Genomic DNA, 21,192 nt, shown 5'->3' with positions numbered 1-21,192 from the left:
TAGAAAATATTAAAATTCTTTCTTTTGTTTATAACTGTTACCAGACAGCACAGTTCATTGTATTTTTATTTATTTATTAAGGATTCTCATCGCTTTGGAAAGAACATCCAAAAAGCAATGGTTGACATCATGGGTTTGTTTCAACCTCCTAAAAACTGTACCAAATGATTTGGGTTATTGCCACGAAGCAAACTCCCATCGATGGGATGGAAACTCTTCTGAACAGCGAATGAAAGGAAGGTTTGCAAAAAAACACTAGCTGGTGAAGAAACTGAGTCACATCGTGTTGATCTCCTATGAAAACCTTAGCCATGGTTTGAATATTTCATGATTATTATTTCTTTTAATAGTTTGGAAACATTTAGTTCCACAAAGGGCAACTTTTGAAATCTTATACATTTCTAGGGATGAAGTATACCACTATTGCACGAAGGCATGTATATTCTAACTCCTTCAGTTTTCTCTCATTTTTTTTCTTGTTCTTAAAATTATTTGAGTCCACTTGTATTCCAGAATGGAAGGGATAAAACATATCAGGTCTTAAACTCAAAGCCTTTAAAAGATTTGATTTGGTATGCATAAATAGCAGGATGTTCTTCAGAGTATCTGCTGCTTTATTTCAACAAATGACAATACTTCTGGCTGTTTACCTTCATTAACTTCTTTAACGGTAACTTCTTTGTAAGATTAGAAAAAAAAAAATCCCAAAATCATAACCTAGTGCAACACACCCAACTGGTGTGTTTCTTTTTGGGAAGAAGTATGTGCTACAGTGAAGTAGTAAAATATGCAAATTAGCAGGTATCAAACTTTTTTTGTTACTTATAAGCATGTTTGCCACATGATTGATTTTATATCCATATAAATGAACCTGTGTGCTTGTTCATGCCAGTGCCTTAGTAAAAGAAATACCCTAAACACAGGAGAAAAGCTTACACTGGGAGTTGGTTTTACATTTTTGTGGAGGGGAAATAGCAACGCAGATCTAGTTCTGAAGTTATAAATTAGGTGGCTATGTTAGAAGTAGAATTGAATTTGCTTGTGTATGGTGCAGCTAGGTTTAAAGCTCTGATGAGATGATCTCCTCTTACATGGCAAAGACCATTCTCTAAAGTGCAGGAGTAACTTTTCAGAGCTACAGATACTCACGATCTGAGTGGCATTAGTGATTCGCTGAGAGAAGAGTTTCTGGGTTCTAGGGAATGTAAATATATTTAAACTCAAACCTGTTAGATAATCTATGAATCAAGGCTGCATGTAGAGGCTGAGCAATTGCTGTTTGCTAGGTTTCAGCCTGAAAGGACCAGAATTGCATAGTCAGCTCTCTGCATGAAACAGGCTGTGAAGGAATGGAAAATAGCTCCAGAATGGGGAAATTACGGCCTTCTCAAACCTCTTCTGAGTGGCCCTTTGAGTCCGACAGCTTCTGAAAGATGCAACAAAAATGGGGGTGGGAATAGGGCAGGCAGTTATACTGAAAAAGGGCCGTATTTGTAAGTGCAGAAGTAAAATGATTGCTACAAAACTGAAGTAATGTGGTGTGTTATGCTACTCTTCCTCAAACTTTATCGGTGTCATTACTTTTTTAGATCACACGATACAGTGCCACCCATGAGGGCAAATTTATTTTTCTGCGAGTAAAAGGTACAAAATATTTAGTAATGTTGCTCCAGAGCTGTGCTCATTTTGAAACTTCTCATTAGGTTTTTTTGGATTTCTTTTTCTGGCCAGTATTGCTAACTTGATATGCCTCTACACATGGTTTTTTGTTTTTGTTTTTTTTTTTTCCCCACTCTGATCTAGGTATTGAAACACCTGTTATGTTTGAAGTGGAAAACCTCAACAAAGGTTCTAAATACATACATAAGCAAATACGTGCTTAAATAAATATAGGTTGCCCCATAGGAATTGGCCAAAGATGCCCATTATTTGATTGGATGAAGTTTGTGGGAAAGGAGACTTTAAAATAAGCCTTACTGCAGCTAACATTTACCAAATTACTGCATCAATGTTATAGTGATGTATTTTTCTGGAGCTGCAGAAATAATGCACTGTTTTTTGTATTGACCACTAACCAGTCTGTGCTTAAATTAACATAGGGCTTCTAGGATTTTCCAAAAAAAAGAAAAAGTTTAGATTTGACTCTCAGGTTTTAAATGTTTCATGTCTAATTGTATTTAGTGCAGTTATCAATGCAATTTTACATTCTTAAAGTACAATTGGCACAGAAAGTTGTTTTTTATTGTAAATGTTTAAAAGAGTGGTGTTAATTGTGTCTTTTTTCTTTTTTCTTTTTTAATTTGAGTTAGATTGTAATTCCTAAACAGATAGAATCTTATTTCATTCTTTAAGATGTCAACAGCGTGTAAATAAAATAGCTTTTTGGATGTAAATCTTAGAAATCCACAGTGAATGTAGGCTGTTAATAAATAATTTAAACTTGATGTTCAATATGGTGTACATACAGTAAAACTACTTGCTTTTTTGCTCAAAAGCCATAGGAATGTAATGGAAAATACTTAGAATTGAATGAACTTTCTGGTACAGTGTACTTTATTGTTAATGTCTGTATTTTGGAACAACTGTTCATCCATAACTAAACCTTGAATCACCTGTTCTCAGTTAGTGAAAAGAGCTCTAAGTGAGGGATGGCTAGGTTTGGATAATAATAAATTAACCTGTTTGTTAAATACCAGTGTGGAATTGATCAAATCCTTTAAATATGAATCTGCAGAATTTATTATTTCATCTATTTAATATAATGGAATAGCAGAAATTTGGTGCATTTAGAGGCTGCCATTGTCCAGGACTAAGGTTATTCCAAACTGAATACTCTTAAGGGTTGGCTTCTACAGGACTATGGAGGTGTGCAAGCCTGACCTTGAAAATCATGGTTCTAATTCAGCCTTTGTACCAATTGCTTTCTTGTATAAAATGTATTACTTTCAGCTGTTTTTTATCTTGTTCGCTTACTCCTGTGGTTGGTTATTTACATTCAATAGTCTGTCCCAATGTTCTGCCCTCTTCAATGACTTCAAAAAAATAAAATAAAGTTTCACAATTATCACTACTAAGTAAAATGTTTTGTGTCTTTTGTATTTTCTTTCCGGGCTCCTTTGCTTTACTGGGCTTGTGAAATCATTGTAGTTAAATCCAATTCAGAGCTGTAGCAGGACACTCCTCAGCTTATTGAAGAGGTGTTTTATATATAGATACTTTGCTAGTTAACAGAGAACGTGCTAATGAACAATTTTTCAGGTTTAATAAAAACAATTCGAGGTGGGAAAAGCTGCTAGAAATTTTCAGTGAAACTGAAAATGCAGGCTAGCAATCAGCGCTGGTCTTAAGTTGACAGTCGATGAGCTGTAGAGTACGTGGCTCCTCTCTATACTGCTGTAGTGTACGTGGCTCCTCCCGTCAGGAGCGCGCCGCCGTCCCCGGGGCGCGAGCCGAGCGCGCGCGGGTCGGCCGTTACCGCGCACGCGCAGCGCCCTGTAACGGTCGGGCACGCGGCGGTTCCTCGCCTTCTCGCTGAGCGCGGGGTGGGGCTGGAGAGGGGGTAGAGTGAGGGAAGAGGGCTGGTTTCGTGTCGTGAGCCTAAGCATCCTGTTAGCGTAGCCCAAATCCAAGAGTTGCAATGATAGCAGAGCGGGTGGGTCTGTGCTGGTGTCTTAGTGCAGGTGCTGTGGAGCATGGAGGGCAGAGGAGTGCCTTGTCTCCATCTGACAGTAGTGACATGGGGATATAGGTGATTTGAGCTTACGGTGCTCAATTATACGAGATTGACAATGTAACTGCTGCTCTCCAAGCTCTAGGCTGTGGTTTTTCTTTTGTTTTTCTTTTTTTTCTTTTTTTTTTTGACTGCTAAAATCTAGCAGCTAAATTCTATTTTAAGCCCAAATTATATGAATGCTGCAATGTGAAAAGTTACAAAGTTGTTCTTGCACTAAAAGCAGCTGTTTGTGTTGGCTTGGTGGCTTTTCAGGACCCAAACAGCCGCTTCAGTATTGTATTTTTCAGTTTCGTGTTAATTGAGTTAATCTTCAGTATTGCACGTACTTGTTTGGTCAAGACTATTTCATTCCCTTCTAGGATATCTAAGTTATTTGGAAGAATACTGTGATAGAAAAATTAATTATCTTCAAGTAAATAAGTAAGATGCACCTGACTGTCTGCCTGTGACTATGGAGAATCAGATATTGTTTGACATAAGATCAGCTACAGATGATGGATTTCTAACTGAAATATTAAATCAAAATGTTCCTGATAGTTCTGAAAACTTCAGTCTGGAAACCACAGTAATTAATAATCCTGTTGAAGAAGGATTATCGTCCAGTCAAGGCAATCAGTTATACACTATAAATGTAGGAGAGGCTTTGTTGGATCACTTCGAGTATCCTCTTTCCACTGAAAATCAGAATACAATAGCAAAAGTTGAAATATATCCACACGGAAACAATAGCTGTGACAATGAAGATCTTGAAAAATACAAAGGATTAAATCTTGAAGAAGCTGATTATACACATTCACCTTACCTGCCTTCAGATGGTGACCATTTCCTTTCTTCTGTAGTGACACAGCATAAAAATTGCAGTGTTCCAACTTCAAGTGTTTTCTCTTCAGAAGGAGCAGTCAATCAAAATGTTGGAGCCATACCTGTAAGATGCATAAAATAAGTATTTTTGTGTATGCTTCTTTGTAATTTATATGTAGAAGATCACCACATTAAAACTTGAGATGGGATCCATGTAATCTTTGAAGTAATGTCATAAATCTTGTGCTAGAATGAACTTAGTAGTGTGCACAGAAATCAAATTTGTTTCCTTGTGCTTTAAATAACATGCAGTGAACGTACAGTTCTGTTTGCTGTTCTTTTTTGCCTGTATTTGGCAGCACTATTTTTAAATGGCTGCGTATTTTGCTTAGTGAGAAAAAAAGTTACCGTGCAGTACCTGCTTCAGTTTTATATATTACTGTTGATATTAGCAACCATCTGATAGTTGTACAAAATAGAAACATAGAATAATAGAATGGCCTGGGTTGAAAAGGACCACAATGACCATCCAGTTCCAACCCCCTGCTATGTGCAGCATCACCAACCACCAGACCAGGCTGCCCAGAGCCACATCCAGCCTGGCCTTGAATGCCTGCAGGGATGGGGCATCCACAGCCTCCTTGGACAACCTGTTCCAGCGTGTCACCACCCTCTGTGTGAAGAACTTCCTCCTAATACCCAAAGTAAACCTTCCCTGTCATAATTTTAAACCATTCCACCCTCTTGTTTTTATGCTCCCTTCAAATGTCGTAAAGCCACAGTGAGGTCTCCCGAGAGCCTTCTCCATTACGTTAACTTTTGTTCTTTAGTTCTACAGCTGACGTGCTTGTCATCTTAGAGTAGTCTGAATGTGTTTGAAATTAATTTATTTGCATTGGTAAACTGTGACCTATGTTGTTAAATATCTGTAGAGGAAGTAGTTTTGTAAGTGGTATGCTTTGAAGGTAACATCATCTATATTGAATTAATTACTGCCTATAAAGATGTGCAGCATTAAACTTTTAGTGATGGTCAGGGGACCAAATCCATCTGCTTAATGTGGACTATTCATATTTAGAATATTAGATGTGCTTGTACCTTTCTTTATGGTTGTAGAATATCTTCTGCAGAAATCACCTAATTCAGCTTGTGCTCCGTAGGCAGCTTCTGGGGGAATACTGTGTGTCCTCTGGGAAGCTATTTTGAAATAACTAAGTATACCAGTTGATGTTTCTTTCCAGTATAAATATTTTAACAAACGTTGCTACGCTAAGGTTCAGAAATTCAAAAAGGCATTAAAACTCACCAAAAATTAACAAAAATCACTTGGTTGAGAATGGGTCTAATGCTTGTTTCTTGCAGTATCCCACCAAGGTGCCAGACTGAAAATCGGGTGGCAGCAGTAGAGCATTTCCCAGTGCCATTTCATCTGAAAATGCTTGAAGTCTACCTTGACATTAACCTTACGTGTTTTAGCTTGCTTTCTGATTTCAGGTTAAGGTTTATGGAGATCTTTTGCTTCAGAGATTCTTTAAATGCATGTCCAATATTATCAGTAGTTCTTTAATAATCAAACTCTTCATTTTTTGGAACTATAAGTTTCAAATCTCTCAAGAATATATATGATTAGGGTGTAATAGTTCCTTTCTTCAAAGTCAAGCTGCAGGTAACGAGAATGTGTTTGGCTCACTTCTTCTACACAATGGTCTAAAAATGAAATTTAGAATCTCTTGACCATCTCTTTTCCTGTTATCCTTACAGTTTGCCACACTGAATCAGTTTCCTTCATCTGCTATGTTTCCTGAAATTATTAGAACAAAATTATAATCATGCTATGAATACTAATTTTACTGAATTAAAGCCAGTTGGCTGTTTCTATACTGCTTGCTTATCCCCCTGAACTACTGTCAGTAGTAAGCAGAGAAAGCAGGGACCAGAGATGGAAAGACATTTGTCCAGTTTGCACAATCTCAGTTCAAATTTGAAACTACAGAATAGTTGGTTTCTGTTTGTTCCATTTCTGTTCATTTACTTTATCATGGAAAATTGAAATGTAGGTGTTAGGTATGATGCTCTTATAGTTACAAAAGTGTTAGATCTAAAACATAACTGCAAACTCAACAGAAAAAGGAGAAGTAATAGTCACTTGTCAGTAGTATCTGGTAATGCTGGTTATTCTGCAGCATTTATGTGCTTAATTATAATTAAGAAATGCAAATAATTTTCAACTTAAAGATCACTATAAATCAGTTTCTGTTTATCTCTGTTTGTTTTTTCATTATTATTATTTTTAAAGGAGATGTGTAATATATAAAGTAGTTATAAAACATTCTTTTCTTCAGGTGATCAGATCATTAATACCTCCAGCTGAAGATGAGAATAACTGTATTTATTATGATCAGTTTAAAGGAATACAAAACAGTCCTATGCAGTCAAAAAATTTGCCAGATTGCTTTAATGGTAAGTGCCACAGGTGTCTGAGTGGGATTATTTATTTGTTTGGGTTTTTTTTGTTGTTGTTTCATTACTTTATTTTAACTCCTCTTACAGGGTTAGAAAAGGGGATGAATGTCTGAATAAAATAATTTCTGGATTTGGAAGGTTGCAGCATGAGCTCCTTCTAATAACGGTCATAGAGCTAAGAATGTCTGAAAGGAGAAAGTTTTGAAACAGATCAGTGTTTGTTCATGTGTGTTCTTGTTGCTTCAGCCACAAAGTTCAGGCTTACTTTGGATTTTCCCTTGTTCTTTATAATGCCTTAAGTCTCCCAGCTGTCCTTTGTATGATAGCAGTACAGTTTTCCAGTGGAAGCTGACGTACACATCAGCCTCGCTAACATAATGTCATTGCTAAATGACTTCTACCAGACGGTCACGATAAACCTTTTAGAGGCATCAAACACACATGGAAGCCTGTTTTTTTAAAGTCTGCTACAAGAGAATATTAAATATTGTAAGACTGTAACCCTGTAGTGACATCAAAATCTTCTTGATACTGTGAGTGAGCTCCTGACCTTAAAACCAAGCAAAAGCAAACAGATGTCTTAATAAACAAAACTTTCTTTTTTTCTTGTACAAGAATGCTCCAGTGGTGTCTACAGCTTGCCTCAGACTAGTGCTTCTGTCTATGATGAAATAGTAAGTATGCATTTGATTTCTAAATTCATTGTACATGCCTGGAATTCAATGAAGATTTTCAGGAGTGCCTGTTAAGGTATAACACTTGTTTTTTTCAGGCCGAAGTAAGAGATGCAATTAGAAATGTTACAGAGAATCACGAAGATGGAGCAATTTTTCAGAGTTCAAATATTGACGAGTCTAACTGCGAGTTATTAGCACTGCATGGTGTGGCAGAGGAATCTGGATATTTACACAGAAATTATTCCAGCCCCCTGGTAATTTATGTCTGGTAATTGATGGAAGAATTATATGCTAAGCAAATGTTAACTTGCTTGTACCATGCATGCACCAAAATCCCACTTAGTAAGTTTTGTGTCAAGACTGATTAGACAGTGCTTTTCTCATACGCAGGCACTAATTTTTATTTAGTCAAAGTGCTGTTTTACCTATAAAATGTTTTTTTTTCTATTTGAAAGCTACATACAGTAATATGAAGATAATTTCACAAAGCAACAGTCTTCTTTTACAGTCACATCTGAATAAATGACATGAAATACTGAAGTGAAATGGGATTTGTTCTGGGTAGGGAACTGAATGCTAGGCCAGCATAGTAGAAAACTAGCTAGAATATGTTATGCTAAACCTCATACAAGAGTTTAGAGAACCAGGAGTGCATCTCACCATAGGTTGAAGAGCTACAGGATCATAGATTCTTCCAAAACCAAGCAAATTGAAAGGGTCAAAAGGCAGACACCTTTGTGCACAATGATCCATTTGTCTGAGAGACTTTGGTGTGTGATGGTGCAGCTTTATGAAGCGTGCTACTCTTACAAAACCTGTTCTGTCTGTATGCTTAGAGTTACAGTTTCTTAGATGGGAGGCTATCATTATCTACTTCTTCCAGATGATCTGCCAACTGGAAGGAGGTACTCAAATATTCTGTATAAAGGATTGTGGCACACAGGATCTAAAAACAATCCATCTCATTCCACAGTATGAAGACCAACGTAATTATCTTCAATCTGGTAAAATCAAAGTTAAAGTTATCTCTAGCATGTCAGATAGCAGAGCGTAGTTAACTTGCAAGCGCAGGTGTTTAATTTCTTAATCAGCTGTGAGCAGAGGTGAGATGAAGCCAGTATAGCTTTCACAAGTTACTGTTTTACTTTCTTTTGTAATAATTAAAAAAAATCTAGGCATTTAAATGTTTTGAAACTGATGTAATGGACGTGTTGAATGTAATTACAATTTTTAATATACAGACCAACTTCTTTTACGAAAAGGCATGGCAAAAAGCGCTTGCCTACAATTGGTTGCATTTACCCTAGTATACCACGAGGTGGCACTGTTTCACTATAAATGAGGAGCATCCTTGAGGGCTGTTTGGGTATCCTTCGGCCTTGGGATTCTAAATGTCCCACAAATGTTTCTGTCATTCAGTGAACTTGAAATTCCATCCGTTTTTAAAGAAGGTGGCTTCTGAGATCTCAAAGTTCATTGTTTAGCTATTCAGATATTTAGTGGGACAATACATTTTCATCTTAGGGGCAACACTACTTAAGGGAGGTTTAAGTTTACTTAAATGTTTCTTTACCCAAACATAGCTTCCACAGAAACATAAACATTACTTCTTCACTTATCAGTATCTTCTAATTTCAGTGGTGTGTGTCAATCTCATTGCAAAAACAAAGCCTTTCATTAGTGGGCACCATACATGCACTGTTTGTGGTATCAGTAGATGCTGAGTGTTTGAATCTCAGCAGATGCCCTAGTTATAGAGCATGTTTATTTATATTTATCGGAAGAATAAACCAGGTACATTCAAATTAAAGAAAATATGCCCATAGAAACCATTCAAGCTCTCATTAATTTGCTGCAACATTAGGAAAGAAAAATCTGAGGAGAGCACTGACTTTTTGTTTGTTTTAATTTTTATTTGCCCAGGCTTTATTTCATTTTACTGATCTTCCCAGTAAGTAAAAGGCGTGGGTCCAGAAGTTGTATCTAAAAGTTTCTTTAAACCTAGATTAATCCTGTTATCTCAGTAAGACAATGGAGTAATGCTTACTTTTTTCTACGTAGCTTAAGGTACTGATTTCCTTAAATGCAATGCCCCACTGGGACTTGCACAAAACTCTATTCTTACAGCCATGGATTTCTTCATAGATTTTTAGCTGTTGTTTCTTTGTGGTTTTTTGTTTGTTTGCTTGTTTGTTTGTTTTTTAATAGGCTAAATACCTCCTTTCCAGATACTCTGACAGAATTTTGGAAATTCATAAAAGAAGAGCTCAGGATAAACATCTGTTTCAATCATTTTTCATATCAAAATATTATAAGTCTATGCTGTTTCTAAATAAATGTACTTGATGTCATAGAGTAAAAGCATCAGTCCACATTCTTAGCTGAAAAATTGGTGAAGAGTTGAGTTCTTCTGTAAAGGAGTCTTTGTATTGTCAGTTTTCTTTTTCTAATTGAGAAAAACTTTTCTGAAGAACAAACTTCTAGGTCCTTCTTTGATACAACTGTGGAGTGAGTTTGCTCCCCACACTAGATGGAGTAGATAGTGCAAAAAGACACTGTCGGGAAATATTGTAGGTTAGTTTTTTATTTTTTATTAATACAAAAAGTCGAAACTATCCATGTGCCGTATGCTTAATTGAGAAAGTTGAATGCATAAATTAAATTTTATACACTGCGAGCAGTCAGTTAAATGTCATCTTTTCAGATGTGGGCAGCCCTGTAACAGCTGTGCTGGGGCAGCTTTTGCCTGTTTCAGGTAATCTGGATTCAAACAAACAAGAGGTAAAGTAGCTTTATTTTTGTCATGTACAAAACAGAGTATAAACTTTCCTTTTCTTAAAAATAGGTTCTTGTGTCTAATGTCAGGAGGTAACAATTGTATGCATTTTCTAAATATATTTTAGCTAGTTTAGACAGGTTAGCTTTACAATCCTGTGTGCTTCCTGTGTACAAACTCTCTGATTTGAGAATTTTCTGTAAATAATAACAGAATTTAAAAGTGCAATTCCAATTTTTCAGACTTGAATTTGATATTTATATAAATTACATTATTTCTGAGAACTATTCTATAACTCTATTGAGAGGTGAAGGAAAATACATTGACTTTAACCAGAATGAGAATGTTTTCTTCCAGTAGGATTCCTTACACTGTATTTGTTGACTAGGACTTAATAGTCAGTAAGTCTTTATAATTTTCTCAATTATTATTTGCTAATGAAGTGATAGAACTATATTTCAATTTATTTTTAAAAATGAAAACAGAAGACTAAAGATCTTTGTAGATGTTTGATTTTTCTTGTCACTTCCAATAGAACTGGTAGCAAAAATCATTGCAAATGTTTACCTGTTAACTTCTGATTTGTGTTAAATGAATGTAATGTCAGTACAAACACAGCAGATGGTTTGTGGGTAACAGCCACCCTCGTAAAAGAGGAAATTAAAAACCCAAGGGCCAGATGGAGCAATGAACTATAGAGTCTTTCATCACTAAAAGTAGAGTGCTGACAAATTGGTGCCTAAACATTCTAGAGATGTAGACAGGATTGCACTTCTCTCTCTGATTTTATCCCCAGCCTGTTGTTGCTTAGATTTCTTCTCTTGCTTTAAATATATTAATTTTCTTCTTCCTTATTGGCAGCTAGATTGATAACTAGTTAAAGTAGTTATTATTTACAAGGACTCACAGCACTTCCTTCTACCTGTTTTACTAGGCTATTTTATCATAGAATGGCCTGGGTTGAAAAGGACCACAATGATCATCTAGTTCCAACCCCTTGCTATGTGCAGCATCACCAACCAGCAGATCAGGCTGCCCAGAGCCACATCCAGCCTGGCCTTGAATGCCTGCAGGGATGGGGCATCCACAGCCTCCTTGGGCAACCTGTTCCAGCGTGTCACCACCCTCTGTGTGAAAAACTTCCTCCTAATATCTAACCTAAACCTCACCTGTCTCATTTTAAAACGATTCCCCCTTGTCCCATCACTATCCATCCTCGTAAACAGCTGTTTCCCCCTCCTGTTTATACTCTCCCTTCAAGTACTGGATGGCCACAATGAAATCTCCCTGGAGCCCTCTCTTCTCCAAGCTAAACAAGCCCAGTTCCCTCAACCTTTCCTCATAGGAGAGGTGCTCCTGCCCTCTGGTCATTTTAGTGGCCCTCCTCTGGACCCTCTCTGAAGAGAAAATAGATCTGCATTTTGTTTTGATGGCCTGTAAGCTAATATGTTTTGTTTTATTTGTTTAGTCTTCAACCAATTAAATGCCATATTGCAGCTGAACGTAATGTACATCATCAAGTCACTGGCCAGTTTTTGTTGATTACTGCAATTAAAAGCAACTGAACTTAGAATTAGCAGTACACTGAATACTGCAGCACCAAGAACTGGTGGCTGTTCTTGATACTTTACACTGGGAGAAACGGGTATCCTGATGTACTGAGCAGTTTCAAAGAGAAATGCATGCAGTTTTCACAGCCTTATGCTTCCATGAGTTTTATCGCTTTATGTGGCAAACAAAGCATCCTCAGAACATTTTCCTTGTGTTATTTTTTTTTTTAATTCACAGTAGTCTACTTCTAAAATTTAATATAAGCAAGCTATATATATTTTATCTTGAACAGTTTGAACATGAATACTTAAAATCAGTAGCTAGCACTTCCACTTTCCAACCAGAATCGAATCTGCAAGTGAAAATGACTTCAGCTGGGTAAGATGCTTGCAACATTTAGTCCATTATGAACTTTAAATTTTATACTCGCAAAGACTCTTAGACATTTTGTGTAATATAGCTGCTTCTCATGCAATTTTGTAAGTGATTTGTGTACATATCATGGTAGCCATTATTCCATTTACTGGTGGTCAAGGCTTCCAGGGTTTCTTAGGATCAATGCAACTGTGCTGTAAATGTGTCCGAAAAACATTTAATTTTCTGAGTTAATTGATATGTTTTAAAATATAATTAACATGTGTTTAGCTCGTATTTCTAACACTAATGGGATTCTTTTAATAAACCTTAATTGCAGATGGTTTTTAAATGCAAGGCAGATGCGAGCCCGGTGTGACAGATGAGAGTGCTTTGCAGTTGCACTGCAGTTACTGGGTTCTGAGTGGTTGCTGGCCTGCCCCTAGTAATGACAACTGGTGGATCACAGGAGATTTTCTTCTCTTTCTGTCACTTGTTTTTTGACTCCACAATTGTGAAGATAGCACTACAATTGGTGGGGGGGAGAATGTTGCAAAGTTTCAAAAGTATAGACCAATTTATGTTGTGTATTTTTTTTTTTTTCTTATTTTCTTCCTCTTTCAATCTGTGTAGCCTACCTTTTGGTTCGGGGATTACAAAGTCTAAGAAACCATGTAACTGCACAAAATCTCAGTGTCTTAAATTGTGAGTAATAGCTTATCAACATTTAATAAATATCAATGGCAGTGTATATTTGAAAGAATATACTTACAATAAATGTATTCTAATGAACAAGCCATATGGGGCAAAAATTCTCATCTGATCTTTAGTTAAAGATCAACAGTTTATGTCAACTAGTATCACACAAATTCACAATTCAGGGTGTAGTTGTGGATGACTAACAATTAAAAACATGGAAAATATGAAGAGAACCTAGAAGACGTTTTTCTAGAAAATTATTTATAGAATGAAAATGCTGTATATTGAAGTATCATTTCTCTATCTCACTTCTGTACAGCAATAATCTACATAATTATTATGCAGAATCTTATTACGTATTTACATGCATACATAAAATGCACACAGATTTGTACATGAGGATTAAAATTTGATTCAATTGTGGAGTGGGTGTTTTTAAAAAAATGTGAAAATGAACAAGTGAGAGAGAAGGTCTCCGAGTATATTTGGATAAGATTGAATAACAGAGGGGGGTAGGAGCTATAAATTCTGCCTTGAAGTAGAATAACATTTAAAACCAGTTACTCTTTTCATTTCTGAAGTTGTGTTTATATGTTGATTGTAGATACTGTGAATGCTTTGCCAGTGGTGACTTTTGCAACAACTGCAATTGCAATAATTGTTACAACAATCCACTTCATGAAACTGAACGATTTAAAGCCATTAAGGTAATAAATAAATAAATATAAAATACTGTATATATCAGTATCAGCTTTGTGTATGAAAAATACACTAGTATTGTTTTTTTCCTCTAGTTACAGCCTTTGAAATATGTTATTTTTATACAAAATATCACCAACTGCTGCTGCTATATTTTTTCTTACATAAAAAAAATAACGTTTTTCTTTTTTAATCTACTTTTAAGGAGCCTCTGATACTTTTGATTATAGCTAGTGGTATATTAGTGGAATTATAATTTTCATTCTTGGAACAAAATGTGCAACTCCAAATTTAATTTCAGAAAATGTTTTCACTTGAAGGAAAATTTGTGTCCCAAAGTCAGAATTAGGTTGATGATGTTGGTTGATGAAAGACTCAGCGTGAGCTGGCAATGTGCACTTGCAGCCCAGAAGGCCAACTGTATCCTGGGTCACATCAGAGAAGTGTGACCAGCAGGTTGAGGGTGGTGATTCTGCCCCTCTGCTCAGCTCTCATAAGACCCTACCTGGAGTATTGCTTCCGGTTCTGTGTCCTCCAACACAAGGACATGGAGCTGTTGGAACAGGTCCAGAGGATGTTCACGAAGATCATCAGAGGACTGGAGCACCTCCCCTATGAGGGCAGGCTGAGAGAGGAGAGCTGGGGCTCTTCAGTCAGGGGAAGAGAAGTTCTGTGGGGCATTATATAGGACCTGAGGGGGCTTATAGGAAAGCTGGGGAGGGACTTTTTAGAAGGGTGTGTAGTGACAGGACAAGGGGAAATGGTTTAAAGCTGAAAGAGGGTAGATTTAAACTAGATATTAGAAGAAATTCTTTACTGTGAGGGTGGTGAGACACTGGAACAGGTTGTACAGAGATGTTGTGGATGCCCCCTCCCTGTAAGCATTCAAGGCCAGACTGGATAGGGCTGTGAGCAACCTGGTCCAGAGAGAGGCATCCCTGCTTATAGCAGGGGGCTGGAACTAGATGATCTTAAAGGTGCTTTTCAACCCAAACAATTCTATGATTCTATGAAATTATCATTTTCTGAATTATTATTTTAATTTGCAGATCCTTTGTAGTTGTCTGTGCTAGTCTTTCTGGTTGACTAAACAACAATGCAAAGCAAAGCTTGTGCTCATCACAACAGCACTGAACCCTTTACTTCTGAGAAGCAGTGAGACTCCACATTTGGAAACTGATTTTATTAGTGGAATACTGAACAGTATGGGGGCTAACTTTTGTATGCTATCAGACTGCATACTCTGGGCAATTATTTATTTTATACTAATATATATCTGTTATGTAAGGTTTAAAGTGAAAATGAAACAACTCTAACTACTGATACTCTAAAATAAGGACATATTGGCTTTGTGTTTCTTGTGTACAGCTCTCCAGATCTCTTTTGTATCATTCACATCATCTCTGGACTGTACAAGAAGTTCATTTAATTAGAATTTTGCTGAATCCAACCAGGCAAAGCCACAGTAGTTTTTGGTATTGATATGCTACAACTGGGTTTTGAATTCAAATGCTCCTCAGCAGTTGAATTGGTGAGATTGTAGCAGTCCAAGCACTCCTTTCACTGCCGCGGGTAGCATCACGGTAGAGCGTGAGAGATCGTTTGTCCTTCAGAAAAGCGTATCAGTTTCTGTGCCTCTCCTTAATATTGTACATAAAGAACGTAGAATCTCTTTAGTCCGACTAACATGGCATGGCACAGTGAGATAGTAGGACCTGAAAAAAGCTACTGTCCAGTGGAATAGCCAGTGCTGATTTCTGAGTATCAGCTTTGTATTGGACTATTATATGGTTAATAACTCTGAGATGTCTATAGCTATATATGGATGGGTTCGTTTTTCTCTTTGTTTCTGGTGAAAGTAGTATCAACAAAGAGACAAAAACAGCCCCAAAAGAATAACAGATGGGTGGGTCATTTACAGAATCACAGAATCACAGAAACAGCAAGGTTGGAAAAGACCTACAAGATCATCCAGTCCAACCATCCACCTATCACCAATAGTACTCACTAAACCATGTCCCTCAACACAAAATCCAAACGTTCCTTGAACACCTCCAGGGTCGGTGACTCCACCAGTTCCCTGGGCAGCCCATTCCAGAGCCTGACCACTCTTTCAGAAAAGTAGTGTTTCCTAACGTCCAGCCTAAATCTCCCTGGCACAGCTTGAAGCCATTCCCTCTAGTCCTATCACCAGTTACATGAGAGAAGAGGTCAACCCCCAGCTCACTACAACCTCCTTTCAGGTAGTTATAGAGAGCAATAAGGTCTCTCTCTGAGCCTCCTCTCCTTCAGACTGAACAATCCCAGCTCCTTCAGCCGCTCCTCATAAGGCCTGTGCTCCAGACCCCTCACCATCTTTGTCGCCGTTCTTTGAACCCATTCTAGGGCCTCAATGTCTTTCTTGCAGTGGGAAGCCCAAAACTGGACACAGTACTCAAGGTGCAGCCTCACCAGAGCTGAGTACAGAGGGAAATCACTTCCCTGTTCCTGTTGGCCACACTGTTTCTGATATAAGCCAGGATGCTGTTGGCTTTCTCGGCCACCTGGGCACACTCCTGGCTCATGTTCAGCCAAGCATCAATCAATACCCTCCGGCCCATTTCCTCTACACCATCTTCCAGCCACTCTGCCCTAAGTCTGTAGCATTGCCTGGGGTTGTCGTGGCCAAAGTGCAGGACCCGGCATTTGGCCTTGTTGAACCTTGTCCCATTGGCTTTAGCTTAGCTATCCAGATCTCTCTGTAGGGCCTCGCTACCCCCAGGCAGATCGACACTTCCAGCCAACTTGGTGTCATCTGCAAATTTACTAAGGGTGCACTCAATGCCCTCATCTAGGTCATCAATAAAGATATTGAAGAGGACAGGCACCAGCACTGACTCCTGGGGAACACCACTTGTGTCCAGTCACCAGCTGGATTTAGGATATTCCATAAAATCATGGTAGATCCCACTCAGCTCTGAATTCTGGAATCTTTGAATTTTTGCCTTCGCACGTTTTGGGAAACTTATGTATTTTCCTCTTATCACCAAGTGAAAATAAGAATTTCTTTGCTAAATACTGGGTGTCACTCAGATGCTATGAAACAGTCTTTGAATGTCTCTTAATGTAACACTTTTTGTTTTAGGTCTGCCTTGATAGAAACCCAGAAGCTTTTCTACCAAAGATTGGACAAAGCAAACTGGGAGATATTAAACCTCATCATAACAAAGGATGTAACTGCAAGCGTTCAGGATGTCTCAAGAATTATTGCGAGTGCTTTGAGGTGAGTCTGTTGGATTTTCCTGTCAGTGGTTGTCACATTAACATTCACTGTATTCTGTAAACAGTAGTCTTTAAAAAGAATTGTTCATCCCTTTGAATAGTTCATCATAAATTTTTTTTGAACGCAAGGGAAGCAGTCTCTCTCTTGCCATGTCTTCTCATGACTTCAAATAATTAATTCTAGCTGAAGTTGATCAGTTAAAATGTTCAGTATCATGAGCTCTCAGACAGTGCTGTGCTCCAGATGAAAAGAGGAATGTATTTCTGCCAACTCAGACAGTCTTTGCTCAAACCACACATCTATGGGGGCATTGATTTGTCCAATATACAGAGCAAAGAGAATCGTCGTTCTCCAAAAAGGATTCCTGCAAGGATCAAACTTGCTTCCTTACGTTGATACTGATGGTCTCTCTCTGGGAGTATCCAAGACACGTGCATCTAAAATAAGTACTGGAGATTTAACTCTAGTTGTTGCTCAGCTTATTTTTGATTCAAGTTTTATACATTTTTATTCTAAGTATTCTATATTTGCCAGGCAAAGATTGTGTGTTCCTCTATTTGCAAATGCATTGGTTGCAAAAATTATGAAGAAAGTCCAGATAAAAAAACCCAGCTGACCACACTAAACTACATGGATATTGGAAATAATGATGAAAATAACCCATTTTTGACAACAACATTTGAAATTTCACCAAAATTGGAGAAAGACAGGTGAATATTTGGAAATATAATAGATACTACATTGATCTGACTTCATTACTTTTTCAGTTAGCTGTTATTCATTTATTTCAACCTACTCAGGTTGGAAAAAGACCTTCAAGATCATTGAGTCCAACCGCAACATAACCATACTACCCTAACTCTAACAACCCTCTGCTGAAACATGTCCCTGAGCACCGCATCCAAAAGGATTTTAATTTGTAATGGATTATTATTAATTAATGAATTTTTATTGCATTTATCTAACAAATGGTGACTAAAATGACAGACAGTTTATATAAAAGAAGTCACATAGTTTTTGCCCTCCTAAGTAAATAAAAAATATCTAAGGGGGAGGCTGTGGTTCCTATCGTTTAGGAATATAATGTGGAGAGTTCAGGGATATGAGTTCTGCTTAAAAAACAGCACTTATTTTTTGTACTGTTCACGTACTCAATTCTCTTCATTCCCTGCTTCCCATTTATTTCTTACAAAACTGCTCCTAGAGATATGTTAAAATGTTTGTGGATTTCATTTAATGAACATGTTTATACAGCTTCTCCTTCCATCTCTTCTTCCTTTGGCTCACTATTTGTCAATTTTATTTTGGCAGTTTGTTTGTAATGTTTTTCAAGAAGACCATACTATCCTAATATTATACTTATTAATGCAGTTGTATTTTTGGTTAGTTGTTTTTAGTCATTAATATTTTCTTTGCATTAACCACTGCCTTGAAATTCTTACGCAAATTCTGTTTTTTAAAAGCATTCTGATGATCTCTTTTGAAAATATTTGAATAATTTCTGCTGTGGGTAATATACTGATTGGATAGATGGTTCCAATAGAGTGAGTGTTGCTATTAATGTAGTGCAAGGAGTTATGGTGTTAATAACTGGTAGTTTCAAGAGTTTTTTCAAAGATATGTTGCTAAGGTGCCATTCAGAGAACCCTTGAGAGTCTTGATTCTACTTCTTTTAACAGCAGTAATCTGATACAGTTAGTGCCTCCTAGATTCAGACTTTTTAGCTTATTTCTTTGTACATGATGTAGGATCTGACTGTTGCTTGCTTAACTAAAAAGCTGCTTATTGTATAACTTTTCCCTGCTACACTTACTGGTCAGCATTTGTAGAGATGAACTGTGGTGTGAGCACAGTCTTCCATGTGATTAATTAGATAAATTCAGAAGCAAACCATTGGAAGTAAAAGCTATTCAGTGTAAAACAGAGATTTCTACAGGGATGTGTCTCACTGAAACAGTGCAGCTAGTCTGAGTCAGCTCTGTGCATTCCAACTCTTGGATAAGAGGTTTGCAGTTTGTCTTTTAAATTATTTTCTGTATTTAAAATGCATATATTTTATACTAGTTTCTTTTTCCATGTCAGGGAACCAGCTGTACATATTTCTTTGGAAGATGTGAAAGCAACATGTGCTCGTCTTCTGGTGCAAGCTGAAGAGGCAGAAAAAGGAGGTTACTCTGTCTGTCTAGCTGAATGCATGATCATGGAGGAATTTGGGAGGTGTTTATCCCAGATCCTACATGTGCAATTAAAAGACTGAAAGTTGAATAATGTTCAATGTAATATAAAGTCAATGAGTGGTAATACTGATATATTGTCACTGTCTAAATGATCTTACCTTGAATTTTCATAGGACTAATTTCACTGACTTCAGCTGCATTCTTTCTGAATTATGCTGATGTAAGTGAAACTTGGGGTTTTCTGGGCCAATTGTTCAGTCTTTATGTAGACTCCAGTTTAAAGTAAGTTTAACTTAGAGTGACTTTGTTGAATGTTTATGTGAGTGGAGAGCCAATAAGCACTGAGAAAGAAGTTGCTATCTTAGTTTGGTTGTTATTGGTTGTGAAACAATTCAACTTCCAGTGATGGCAGGCAAATCTGCTGATTCAGCTTTGTGTCTTCTCTGATTTGGCAACTTATTTCTCTTATTGCAGTCATATTATCATCTAAATGTCTTGACAGATTATATAAAAATTAATGCTCTTTAGTTTTAGATGTTTTGTGCTTGTTTAATATTTGCTTGGATATTTTTGGCTTTTAAGCTTGAAAAAATAAAGATATTCTCCATGTGTGTTGATTCATAATTCTTGGTAGGATAGCAGATATGATTGCATGCTATTTAAAAATTTATTTAATAAGAGGTAGGGCTTTTTTAATGAGTGGTAGTTGATATATGAATGGGTTGGATTATACGTCTTTGTTTTTAACAACTGCTGCTGGGGATTGCTGAAGGTTGCTGGAGAAAATGGGTTCTCAAAGTGCTCCAAGTGGGACATGGTACCATCTCAACGTATCATTCCTTCCTTGAGCCTTCACTTCCAAAGACCTTTTCCTTTTATTTTGGAGTTAATATCTACATAATGGCATTGTCTTAAAATGTTTGTCCCCAGAGCGTCACTATGAGGTCACAAAGTCAGAAGAGCATGCACAGATGTTGAGTCAATAGACTCTAAATAAATAAGTGGAGAAATAAAATATATTTAAAGTGGGGGAGATGAGTGGTGGGGAAGGTAAGAAATTGTACAGCCAAATGTAAGAGGTAGAAGTGCAAGCTGGGGAGAGGTATAAATGTAGTGCAAATAGCAAATTAAGGAAAATGAGTTAGATAAGACTTGAGCTACAGCTTTCAGCAGCACCCTTAGGCAAGAACTGTCTCTGATTTTTCTTAATATATTTTTTAAAAAGAATGAGCAATCCCATGGGTTCATAACTCCATGAACTAATTATATTTTAACCCTGCAGATAAAAAAAGTCTAGATCTTTTTGAAACTGCCAATATTTTCAGCCTCAATGAAAATAGCAAGAAATCTTCCTTTTTTCTTCTTCTTCTTCTTCTTCTTTTTTTTAATGGATAAAGTTGAGATTATTTTAATGGCTACAGCTGCAAACTTATTTAAAGCAAACATTCTCATCAAACATCTTTTTTCTATTTCAGTTTTTAACAATGGATATGTCAGAGTACTTCAAAGGCTTGGCAAACTATTGTCAAGATTTCCAGTGCAGGGGCTCGGGGGGGTGGAGGGGGGAAGAGAGGAGGATGCAGTGCAGTGATAACTGAAGTTATGGTAAAGAATTTTATGGATTTTGATACATTGGCTAAAAAGTCCTGTGAACAGCAAAAATATGCAGCCTTGCTTTCCATTTTCATAAATGAATTTGAAAATAGTATTCAGAAGTGCAAGAAAAAATAATATTTTGGTTTATTTGCAACTTCATTTTCAGCCAACATAAATATGCTATTTGCAAATTCTCAAGAGGAATGTTTAGAGTTGCAATCCGAGATCTGATCATGTCTCCTTACCAGACTTCTATAAGCCCTCCCTTACCAGGGAGAAATATTCCTTGCTTTGCACTCAGGTCTTATTCATGTCATTTCTTTTGGCTGTATGTGTACTTTTGAACAACTTTTTCAAGAATGAAGCACAGGAAGAGTGAAAAAAAAAAGATCTTTTTCATCAAA

The 21,192-nt window shown here is 37.0% G+C and overlaps 2 protein-coding genes across 3 annotated transcripts in view; both read left to right on the top strand.

The window, feature by feature from the left end:
• The window catches only part of CPT1A (carnitine palmitoyltransferase 1A), a 36,587-nt gene extending 33,507 nt beyond the window's left edge, over positions 1–3,080 (top strand). For both annotated transcript variants that reach the window (XM_085224409.1, XM_010711176.4), the window contains exon 20: positions 82–3,080. In XM_085224409.1, coding sequence (XP_085080535.1) covers positions 82–168 — 87 coding nt within the window. In that variant the 3' untranslated portion in view covers positions 169–3,080. The remainder of the gene's footprint in view (positions 1–81) is intronic.
• An 87-nt stretch (positions 3,081–3,167) lies between these two features.
• Positions 3,168–19,727, top strand: TESMIN (testis expressed metallothionein like protein). Its single transcript, XM_085224410.1, has 12 exons — positions 3,168–4,658; positions 6,877–6,994; positions 7,613–7,671; positions 7,770–7,928; positions 8,558–8,678; positions 10,379–10,455; positions 12,294–12,379; positions 12,989–13,060; positions 13,659–13,761; positions 16,878–17,015; positions 17,550–17,725; positions 19,098–19,727. The coding sequence occupies exons 1-12, from the start codon at positions 4,185–4,187 to the stop codon at positions 19,270–19,272; spliced, it is 1,758 nt and encodes a 585-aa protein (XP_085080536.1). The 5' UTR covers positions 3,168–4,184; the 3' UTR covers positions 19,273–19,727.
• The last annotated feature ends 1,465 nt before the right edge of the window (positions 19,728–21,192 follow it).

The sequence above is a fragment of the Meleagris gallopavo genome, chromosome 5 (assembly GCF_905368555.1).
Source record: "Meleagris gallopavo chromosome 5, MGAL_WU_HG_1.1, whole genome shotgun sequence".
Classification (NCBI taxonomy): domain Eukaryota; kingdom Metazoa; phylum Chordata; class Aves; order Galliformes; family Phasianidae; genus Meleagris; species Meleagris gallopavo.
This window is presented reverse-complemented; position numbering and strand designations above follow the sequence as displayed.